Genomic DNA, 12,285 nt, shown 5'->3' with positions numbered 1-12,285 from the left:
AGAACATCTCACCGCGTTGTCGCAATGGACCTATACATTCAATATTAGACGATTACATTTTCAATGTAAGTTCTGGTATATCTGGTTCATCTCGTCGAGGTGATCGAAAATATAGTGCTCATATCGAAATACTTCGAATAAGCTGAATAAATATGATTCAACTTAAAAAATCTGGATATTAATCAAACAGAAGATAATGAGATTTGAAAGAAACTAAACAAAAATTTGGAGAATTTATTTGGCGCACCCTGTATTCTGTAATCTGTAATCTATAATCTGTGTGTTCCATAATTAGAACGTAGATTGTTCCATAATTGGAATGTGAGTAGAAAATCTTGGTCAAACTTCTGAGAAAGCTGAAAAGATTTTCAGATGATTTTCCTAACGTAAAAAAAATTAACATAGCGAAATATCCGCGCAAATTACACGTCTACATCTCTGGTTGCATTGGGCGTTCTCAAAAACATCGTTCCCAAAAAGATAATCCACAAATTGTACTATGCAGCACTTTTCGCAAAACGGCAACATGAAATCCGGACCGAATCGGTTGTGTGGTGAAAGCGGAGGCGATGGCAACCGCAGCGGAACCAGGTTTCCACCATAGGACACAGCTTTCCTTCCTTTATCTTCACCTTCTTCACGTCCGGCTTAAATGCACTATAATGCTACTTTCAACCCGAAAAAAATGCGGGAATTTGCGAAAATCGATCATTCAATTTTCGCGGAAAAAGTCACCAATAATCCCAAAAACATTCCAAAATTCGGTTAAGCTCTATATCATAAAAAGAAAGTATAAATTAATAAAAATCAATTTGTTTTTTATTATTTCGGATATTACTTTGGAATGCATCAACATTTCTGAAAAATTCTCTAGTGACTAGTGACTCTAGTGACTAGTTTTGTTGTCCCTGAAAAGAGCCGATAGTTTGTGTGGTTTTATGAAAGATGAGTATAAAAACGAGGAAACATTATATATCACAGAGACGAAAAAAGGTGCTTGGTGAGGTGTTTCTGAGAATTTGCCACAAAAATTGAACTTTTTTTAAACTCTTCGCCTTAAAGTAGGCATTTAAGGTGACATTTTTTTAACTTTGTTAAAATACCTCTCATTTGCATTAAAGAAATCGAAAACTGGTTGAGCGCTTCAAAATTAACAATTTTTTTAAAATGTACATATAGGTTGATTCCCAAATATTGGTGTCATTTTTTTCCGAAAAGGAACAAATATACGAGGTTTATGCTTTTTTATATATCTTTTTTATGAAATTGGTGAAATGTATTTTTTTCTCCTAATAACAATGAATTTTCTTTTCCATTTATTTTTTTTTATTTTAATTATTAATTTCATTTTAAAACGAAAATCACAAACAAGAATACATAACATGTCCCGAAAAATCATTCATATGCTCAATCGTAACAGATGAATCCAGTGAGAATGCAATCCCGGTGACAAAACTAGAAATTCAAACAATGCCAAAACAAATCATAGCGAAAGAATAATCGCAGTATTATGCAAGCACTTAAAGTAAACTCATTTTCCCCCATTTTCCGTCACACAAATGAATTCCTTGGTTGAATCCGAAACGAGCAGAGCAGTACAACTTATTTAAATGAGCAAAAATTATAGTCTCTGAGCAGCGGAAACTTTTCCGATAGAAAGAAATCTCGAAGCAGCATCGAAGGGCTGCATCAGCCCGCCCAGAAGTGAAGGTGTAGCGCTGCAGGTAAAACTTCGCCCGAAAAAGTAATTTCTGATGTCCCCGCTTCCCTGTTCACGCCACCCACCAACCCACGACTGAAACAGAGAACAAAACATTTAATTATAAGAAATACTTTGCTTCTGGGTGTGTTGCACCATGGAATGAAAAGTTGGTGCCTTCCCAGAAGGGTTTTTTTCATTTAATTTGCACAGAAATTGGGCAGATTTGGAAAACAGCTCGAGATGCGCGTTCCTCGCTCGCTTTCAGTATTATAATTCACGAAAGTTTCAGTATTTGGAATGTTTACGACAATTCGTTTGAAGGCGCATTCATGTTTGGAAGTTATCGTGCGACAAAAACTTGATGGTTACTATTTCGGTTGGGTTTAAAAAAAAGGCGACGATCAAAGTTCTAAATATTTCCAACAAATAGCACAATTTTTGTCAACGAAAATCCTTTTATATAGTCGAAAGTACGAACACCCGATTAAACAGGTATTCAAATCCCCTAAAATGCCACGAACATACACAGTGTTATCACGCAAAGCGAAAACTGGGATGCGAACGTTAGTAAAACGGTGATAAAAAGCATGTTTGAATGTACCACTGCTTGATATTTCTCACGCCAGTCTGTGCCACGCCGAAACCAAATGGATATATACAATCACTGCTAGCGAACAAAAAAAAATGGAACAAAAAAGGAAATGGTTCGATTTTCCAACCACCCACCGAAAGCGAGAGTTTGTCCTGGCTGGCCATAAAATCAAGTGTATGGAAGGAAAAAAGCACACATAGAAACGATTCAGCGTTCGCAGTGTCGATACTGCCGACATCTCTGCACGAATAAAACTTAATTTTATTCGACATTTATAGTGCAGTTAATGGATTCGAGCAAAGCCAAAACCTCGGTGTGCCTTTTTTTCCGCTCCGTTCTTTTCTGTAGCGCTTCCGATGGCAGTTTTTGCGCTGCTCTCCACCATGTGGCTACTGTTGAGATAATGGTTGAAGATTCCTCGTTCGAAGCGAGAAAAACAAAAAAAAAACTAGATCGAAAAAACGAGGGTCTGTGTGACTGGGTTCCACTTTAGATACAACAAAAATATATGACAATGGTCTAATATCCCGGGAAGCCCGCTCAAATCGAACTAAGTGGGAGGAAAGGGCTGCCGCCTTCGATTCTGTGGATAGCTTTTACATTTTGTTTCCTACATTCTCCTCTAGGCGAACACTCCTCCCTAGCAGCAACCATTAGGGGGTCAGCCCGATAGCCTGCAGATTCGGGAGGGCGTGAATTGGTCAATTGAGGACATTAGTGTGACCAACAATTCCAGTTTGCCGGAATCGGCTGGGTGGGGATGCTGTCAGCTGTAATAAAATAATTATGGCACAATCACTCTCGGTCAGGGTCCCGGCGGCTCCGAAAAGTATTTCCCGACTAGTATCATTCGGAGAGCGAAACAGTGTCACTCCTCTCTATGTGTGTGTGTGTGCTGCAGCGACGTGAGTGCTAGGACTGGCAAAAACATTCCAATACTCCTCGGGCCAATATCACGTTTACGATGATGACCCGGAAAACGAACAAGCTGAATGACCATGCGGGAGAGCAATAATCGTTACAACTCTTCCCAAGTCACGTCCCACCGGACGAAATGATACGAGACGAATAGTAGATATAATGGGCTCGGGATTTTGAAGTTCTAGAGCTTTAACTTTTAGGCGTGAGCTCACAGTCCAAATTGTGGAGAGATTGTATGTGTGTCATGCTGATAAATTTGAAAAAAAAGATAAACTTTAAATACATTTTAACTAATGAACGCATTCTGCCTGCATGTAGTCCAATTACTCACCGGTATCGCTTCGCACATGTCCCCGTCGGCGAAAGGACTGCCCGGTCCGAGCATGGCCGCCACTGGTCCGTCCTCGTTGCAGTTACTCAGCTCGGCTAGGAAGGGAGGCCGTGGCGGTGGAGGGATTAGAAACTCCGGAGGTGGTCCGGGACCGCCACATTCGTTACCACACTCTAGATCGGGATCCACCATTTCCCACATTAAAGTCGAACTCTCCGCTCGACTTTCGCTACGCAAGATATCCTGGATTTAGCCACCGTGCCGGCGATCGATGTGTTTTTAGCAGATATTTACACTGGCACTGTCACTCTGGAATAGAAAAAAATAGGGCATGTGTTTAATTATCGTTCATATAACCAAGGAAACTATAATATTATATTTACTAAAATAATACTGAAATTCTCCAAACAAATAACCATGCGCTCCATCATTCACATTTCTTTGCGGAGACGCTTCAATACAATTAAAAGATTTTTACGAAAAAAAAATCATTTCCTGCCTTCACCAAACTTAAGAAAAAAAAACGAAAAAGAAGAATAGATTTATTTCACCATCTGTTGCTCGCTGCCACGGAAAAGTGAAAAAAAAGTTCAACCACGAGGTTAAATTTCTCCGGAAAAGTAACGCAAAGTTTCGGTAGCATTGAATATGTTTTCTCGATTAATTACCGCGGAGTGATAATTGAAAATTTTACGGTTTAATTAACGCTCGCGCGTTGATGACCGAAAGATGCGAACAGTGACTTGAGGTTTTTTTTCTCTGCAGATATTTTCACTTTCTACTGAGGCCCACCTCTACTCCCACAAGAGAAAGCCTAAAAAATCACCATAATCTCGGTTCGCAGATCTCCGATGAGGGGTGAAAGTCCAGTCCGCCATGTTGGAGAGATAATACCGTAAAAAGACCACTGGGATATTCCGATGTGATAAATCGGAGCGTGATAGAAATAAATCATATAATAATCCCTGGGAATGAATGATTTCTGGTGCCGTGTGGATGTTCACTCAGTGCGAATAGGATTCGACTGAGATTGCGTTTCTGTGTTTTCTATTTTGTATAAAACATGGTAAAACGAAATCATCACTCGGACAAATTGTGTTGATTTTTCAATTAAATTGTGTTTGGACACAGCGCTTTCGGCGCAGGATTTGGGGATCGGCTACCCTTAAGTGGATTGCATATCGGAAGTGGGCGATTTGAAGAAATCCGCTTTAATGGATGGCGGCGAGTGGGAAAGGAAGCTTTCCTTGATACGTGCTCTGAAATGAGATCGGAAGCTGCCACAACCATCGAAACACAAGAAATGGCTGCTGCACGAGATCGATGACAAAAGGAAATAATGAAGAGGATGCTTTTTCCACTGCAATCAACCAACAGCAAGCAGGGTCGGGAAGCTTCGTGCTGGTGACTGTAACCCAAGTCAAAGCCACTCATCCCCGGTGGGGGAGGTGGTGGTGGTTGTGTTGGTGTGAAAGCCAAAGGATCAGCAACACATCCGTCATCCGACTGCATGATTCTCGATTCGGCTCACGTCCCGCAATACGGTCTTCGGTGTGAGCACGGCTGGAGATGGATGCGACAGGGTTGACTTCAAGTGGATGAGAATTGATTCGCTATCGAGCTTGGATGTGGTTTAGGTCAGATGATTTGATAAATTATGTTTTCACATCCACTTCGCCGTAATTGAATGGGAGTGTATACTTCATAATTTTGTGAAAGGCGATCGACAATCTATAATTGTTGCACCGAATAATATAGGTTACAGCAGCAAAAGCTTCTGTTTTCAAATTGAAACCAACGACAGCATAAAAGGAACGAAACACTTTGTTACTAGACTCTTTTTTTGAAATATTGACTTATAACTCCGTTTTTCTATGCATGGATTCTTGATATGAATGAGCGTAATAATTCTCATTCATTTTGAGTCATTAAACAGTGTTCGCTAATAGAGTCCGTTCATAAAGTACAAAACAATTCTCGCTACAACCGTATATTCTGCTAAACCGTGAACATCGTAGAAGCTAGTCGGTAATAATGATAAAACATTGAAAACTTCCAGCAGTTTGTTTCTGTTCATAACAGTCGTCGCAAGACAACGCCTCTGCATCATGCAACTATCATAAGAGAAGTTCGTAAAAATCTGAGGATAACATGTCAGGAAGTGAAGATACGATTGTGCGGAATGGCCTCCCATTCACATTCAAATACTGTGACTCAAAAAATTACTTCTTTATAAAAATTTTGGAGGTTCTGAAAAGAACCATTATTGTTGTCAACGGGCTTCTTCTTCTTGGATGGCACTAACGTTCCAGTGGAACTTTTGCCTTCTCAACGTAGCACTACTTGCGCCATTTTTCTAAGTAGTACTTGGTTGAAATTTCTATGTCGAATAACACGCCTTGAATGTACTCTGGAGTGGCAAGCTCTAGAATACGCGTGACCACAGTGCAAACCGGAAGAATTTTCTTTGACGAAAAATCAACGGGCTTGGTGTTGCTGAATCATAATGTTGCTGCAAAAACCGGCGAACTAGCGTTGGCAGAAAACATTTCGTTTTCGGCAGCAAAAATGCTTTTTCGTGTGCTGAAGAGTGAAATGAACAAATAAAAGCACCTTTTGCAGAAGCTTCAAAATGTTTGCATGTTTGGGAGCAGACATCTCTTTCTCTCATACTGAACATCAGCTTGGGATTGTACCCAAAAAAAAATGTACAAATGATGTCAACGGGGATCGAACCAAGGTCGGCTGGAATGTAAGGTTGTTTTACACAACCACTCTATCCACATAGCCGCTAGTGATGTTGCATAAATGCGTGATAACATTACATCTCATTATAAAATGAAGTTGGAAAATATTTTCTGAGAGTAAAAAGGAGAGCATTAAACGTATATCCTTTATCCGTATATCCTATATCCTTTTTGGTTTGGGTCGTGCATGTGGCAAAGTATTCGAAAACTGTAATGCGTGCTTATTTTCAATGTGTCTCTTGTTTCGCTCATATTGCTCTGATATTGCTATAGCATATATATTATACAAATGCTATACCAATATAGGAGAGTAGCACATTTTCTGTTAATTTAAAGCTCATTGAATGTAATAAATCGGGATACCAAAACTGGTGCTGAAAATTCATTTTGGGTGTGGATTCGATTTACGGTGGATTCTGATGAGTTTTCATTTTAATTATACCTATTTTTTTCAATTCTATCTGGTTTCTTCTTCTTGGTTAGTTTTATTGAGGTTGTAATTATAGAGGCTTTAAACTTGTTTAGTTCATTCGTCCCTATTCTTGAAAAAAATACAATTTGGGGAACTAAACCTAAACTCTCAATTATCGACCAACTGGCCATTTGGGCGGCCACGTTGCCGCCACCGACTGGTGAATTTAAAAAACTTATCCAAGGCGCTCGGCCTTGAAAAGAAGCCATTTCGGACACCGTCGCCGCCGCCGCCGCCACCGCTGTCCGGTTGCTAGCTGCATGACTACCGAATCGTAATTATGTTTTGGCGTATGCAAATATTGTGCTACCAAAATTATGTCCGTGATAGGGAATGTGATAAAAAGATTTCATCATCGATATTTCATGATTTAACGGCGCGGAAAATGTACGACAATCTAATAATCAGCTTCTTTATTTTACAATTATTCAATAGTTTGTTTTAAAAAGTATATAATTTTCTTGATTGTTATAGGCGCTTGATCGATTGATGCAAACATCCTTTCGATCTGTCGAGAAAATATTGAGTTAAAAGCGTTCCGAAAAACAAGCAGTTATTATGTTGCTTCTCAATCATATTTCTATACAGTGCAGATATAATTTAAGGAAAATAAATGCTTTCATTAAACGGTGCAAATCATTCTCTAACAGCAGCGAACAAAAAAATATCAGCATCAAAAAGCACTGTTAATTACTCACTGCCTAGACACCTAGTTCAGTAACTTATTGAATATTCATCTTCCAACATCATTACATCTCCAACGCTCCCAAAAACATAATTAGCAAACAAAAACAATCCACAAACTATACTATGCAGCATCATTTGCAGAACGGCAACAGAAAAGCCGCACTGAATTGGTTCTGTGGGGGCAGCGAAGGCGGAACAATTTTTTCTATCTTCAACCGAAGAACACTGAGCTCTCACCGCAGCAAGATAACTTCTCCACATCGGAGAAGTTATTTTCTATATAGGGGGACACTCTACGGAAAATGTAACGATTCATTGAGAGATTTGAAACGCATATTACTCAAAATCGTTATTGCTACATATGTTGTGTTATATACCATCAGAAAGGAAATTTATCCAGTATTTTTTGCTTGAAACACTAACAGATAATATAGTAAAATAGATAAACAATTTGACGATTGAAATAGGTATGTTTTTTCGATTGCACTAACCACTCGCTTTCCTGCCCGACGCAACGAGCAATTTTATTGCTTACATACGGGCGTAAGCTCACATTGTGAGTCGATGCATATCACGAGTTATTCTCAATTTACATGCACACATGCATTTATAAGTTGCCAGAATCAATGGAGGGATGGTCTTGGAAGATGGTTTTACACTATTATCCCCAAAGTTCAATCAATTCGGGCTCAATTCACGTCTTCATCGTGTAGGTCTTGCTTCTAACAATTTAAGTGATTGTGGTCCAGGATTTCATCGATATCGATATCGAGCATGTTGTTTGGTTCTGTAAAAATTGCAATTAATGGATTTAATTGGCTGCTGATTTAGAAGTTCGAAAGGGTATATTCACGCATATTCGATTATGATAGCTTGAGTAGTCTTCCTTGGAAGCTCGCTTCACTTCCTCGAATGCACTTGCCCATTCTCATTTCCTTTTCCTATACATAATAAAAACTTAGCACCCAATGAGATCAGTTCACTACAGCAGCTACACAATCTCTCTATGAAAGCACTCATGGGCATAGAATACTCAATATACATCACCTGGCTATAAAGTTATTACAAACCCCTATAAACAATGTTCCGGACAACGTGGCAACAAAGAAAATGCTATTTTTATTTATAATATATTTCTGTAGCTTAATATTTCTGTAGATTAATTTGACTTAGGCTTATATTTATGTAGATCTTAACTGTTTAGACTTGTTTTAAAAAATAATAAATGATGACTCCTGGTCTTCTTCTGCATAATTGAATAAACAGAAGGGAAGAGTAATAATGACTTTAATGCTATTTTTGTGTATATTTTTGAACAGAATGTGGTTCCAGATTCTACCACGTTATCTCATCTAACCCGTTTAAAGGATACAAGTGATGTATCAAAAGAAAAAAAATAAAGATTTTGAACAAAGAAAAAACTCAATTCAAATTACGATTACTACACACAATCACAGTTCTATGTCAAAATCCCGTCCGTGTTCCTAGGTTCAGACCGATCAACTTTTGTTTCATCAGCGCAACTATTCCTCATTTATTAACCATTTCAATCTACTTCTGGTAACGCATGAAAACAACATCAACGTTTGCGTGCTGCAAACATATAAAAGCAAACATAATCAAAGCACCAACAGACGGCATGAAAATCGTGTGTTGGATCGATAGGACGGGAACGGTTCTCCAATTCCATTGAATGATTGGACACTTGAACTTGCAAGTCCACATCGGAAACTTATTTGGAAAAATAGTTCTGAAAAGAACTGATAAATAAATTCCTTCTGGTTGGTAAACGATGGAATAAAATACGATAGGACAGGAGCAAAGCATAAGCACAGGCATTGTATTCCCATTCAGGTTAGGAAAATTTGAAATATTTTACTACTTCTAATGCTGCTGCTGCTGACGATGTTGTTGCTGATACCGATGATGTTACTGCTGCTGACCTTGTTTCTGTTGGTGTCGCTACCGCTGCTTGTGCTGATATTGAATTTGAATACTTTGCTTCTTTTCGAAGCTCTTATTACTTCTGGTTGATGGTGTTAACTCTGGTGTTTGAAACTCTCGGCTTTGAAAAAAAGTTGCTGGCTGCTTTTATCGCTCCTACTTCAGTCGCAGATCTCCATATCTCGCTGCTCCTTCAGTCGCCTCTTTTTGATCGGTACAATCTAAGGAGCACAAATTGGGTCGATAAAGACGTGGGATTTTGAGCGTTTAGAAGATGCTTGACATTTTACAATCATGAAAATGAATCTTTCAAAAATATATGATTTTATTTATGTAGAAATATGTTCAATCAATTGATGCAAACATATTTGCGATCTTTAAGAAAACTATAAGTTGAATATGAGCATTCAACTTATCATTATTTATTACATGTTCAGTTTTCAGGATTTCATTTTACACCTCATATAATTATGTTAGACTTGGAAAATGTGCCAATGTGGCCCCAGGCATTCACTAATGATAGAAGGCACTAAATTATACTAGACATAGGTTATACTTTATTACTTGAATTGAGTACACATTAGAATATGGAGAATGGTTTCGAAATTCGGAAATTTTTAAAATTTGAATTTTAATTGAGTCTCAGCATAAATAATATTTTCTTTATATGTAGTTTATATGTAATTCTCGAGATTTCCATCCGAACGAAGCCGCAAGATCGAATTCGCGTCTTCAGCAGTAAATACTGATATGCTCCATGCCCTTTACTGATGATATCTTCCATGATAACCACATGGAACCAGAAACTTGCTCTGTTGTGGGGTTCGAATAGACAGACGATGTTCCTCATGAAGCTAAAGGTCCAATTCCTCCCTGCCATTTTTGCAACTTAGTTGAATTCGAATAGAGGCTGTTGGCTTCCGCTAAAATCAAACGACAGGGGGCGTAAATCTTTGAGAATCAAAACGTGCTTTGTTAAGTGCTCTGCAATTGATCACCAGATCCTCAGACTGCTTACTCGTAAATACTAGTCTGAACCGCCCTAGGTGCTCGCTGGCACATCCCAGCAGAAAATGTCAATATAAGAATATTCAAATCAAAAATCACTTACTGATATGAGTCTCTTCCCCAGAGCTGATTCAGAAATACCGAAGTCTGCCGCAATCCGACGCTTCGAGATTCCCTCCCGAAGCCTCTGTCGGGCCATTTCGAGCATTTCTGGAGTGCATTTCTTCAAATTAGTTTTCTTCTTGTGGGTCTCGTTAAAAATTTGGTTGAAACAATTTTTTTTTTCAGTGCAAAACGCTGGTGCGCATTTTTGCCCCACAAGCAATTTTTCAATTAATCGAATTTTTAAAGAAAGCTTTTAAACGTTTTTACAAAAACGAATACGCACTATTATCTACTATAGAATTAAGGTTTCCTCGACAATGTAGTTTCTAACATTCCAGTTATTTTAGGTAACTCAATCGTCATCCCCAAAATTGAAAAAAATAGATCAAAACAACACAAAACCCTCCTTACTTCATAACTTTGTATGCTAGAACAAGCACTCTGGCATATAAACAATATAGAAAGGAACAATGTATAGAACTTATGTGAGTAATTTTTGTATACGTTCCTTTGTTCACAATGTTTTTTTCATATTGATTATTACAGATATCATTTTCACTAATTGAATGCTGTATGTGAAAAGGTACATTTTTAAGTGTATTTTTTTTCGGAATAATAACTGCTTGTAAAATGTTTTTAAAAATAGCATCAAGCTCAAGCTGTCTGTACAGTTCCTGTCAAGGTGAACGAAAATAATTGGAAATAAAATTTAAAAATACATAAAGTGACCGAAAAATACTGATGAAATGTTTGAAAATTGTGTGTGTATTATATTGCATGAATAAACAAAAAAAGAACTGCAGAATATTCAAGATTCTCAAAATTATTCGACCATTATTCCAGAATAAATAAGTTTGCAAATTGTATAAACCGGTACGCTTCAATGACACAATCAGTGTCAACTGATTATTAAGATTGATAAACAACGGAGCAACGTCTAACGTCTAACTTAGTATCTGCAGTAAAAGCGGATGTTTTGCATTGTCCGTCGCCTCGCGCAGATATTCGTCTTCCTGTGATTCCGGTACAAGTGCCACTACTAACGAGCTTCCTGACGCGATGGATGGGACCCTCTCGGTCAAAGCCATTTAACAGGAGGGTTGGGTCACGGGCCGCTGTTTCTGCTACTACCGGAAGATAAACCAAAACGTGACCTGCTCTGCTTGGTGGAACGTCACGGTGAAAATTAGGACGATGTTTGTGGCTCCCCGAGGAAAGGAATCTCGGGGTTGTTTGCCACCATGGACAACGATTTCGCTTTCGTTTTTGTTGGTGTTTCGTCCTCGGTTTGATTTGACTGAGAGATTCAATTGAAACAACGTTCCATTGTGTGGAGCCACACGAATGGCTAAATAGCGGGAAATATTAAAATGTTCGAGCGGATAGTTTCCCTAGCGGCAGAAACGTGCTTTATTATCGAACAGTGCTTCGATAGTAAAAAATGTAAGTTGAAATAAACATTCACAGGATGCTCAACCGGGAAGCTGCGACTTGTTCATGTGAATGAGTGAACAGCGTTTGGCTCAAAAACTTTCGCTCAATGGGTAGTGTGCTGGTTCCTCCCGGAAACGGTACTACCATGAGTGACGCAGAAAACCACAAAATTGCGGCGCCTGAAATTGCCTGTTTCTCCGTTCGCCAGTGCATATTAAAATCCCGAAAACCACGGCATTTTCATTAGTGCAAGCAGTCCGAGGGATCCACGCACGTCCAGCTGTTTGGTTTCCCATATCAATTTGCAATCAGCCGTCCTGCAATGGTTAATGACTGCCCGAT

General features: G+C 38.7%; 1 protein-coding gene across 2 annotated transcripts in view; it reads right to left on the bottom strand.

Moving 5' to 3' along the window:
• The window catches only part of LOC129777569 (uncharacterized protein DDB_G0283357), a 230,763-nt gene that overhangs the window by 153,211 nt on the left and 65,267 nt on the right, over window positions 1-12,285 (bottom strand). For both annotated transcript variants that reach the window (XM_055783917.1, XM_055783918.1), the window contains exon 2: window positions 3,547-3,855. In XM_055783917.1, the coding sequence (XP_055639892.1) occupies window positions 3,547-3,747 (201 nt within the window). In that variant the 5' untranslated portion in view covers window positions 3,748-3,855. The remainder of the gene's footprint in view (window positions 1-3,546; window positions 3,856-12,285) is intronic.

Source organism: Toxorhynchites rutilus, chromosome 3 (genome assembly GCF_029784135.1).
Source record: "Toxorhynchites rutilus septentrionalis strain SRP chromosome 3, ASM2978413v1, whole genome shotgun sequence".
Classification (NCBI taxonomy): Eukaryota; Metazoa; Arthropoda; class Insecta; order Diptera; family Culicidae; genus Toxorhynchites; species Toxorhynchites rutilus.
The sequence above is the reverse complement of the archived record's forward strand: the minus strand, read 5'-3'. Positions and strand labels throughout refer to the sequence as shown.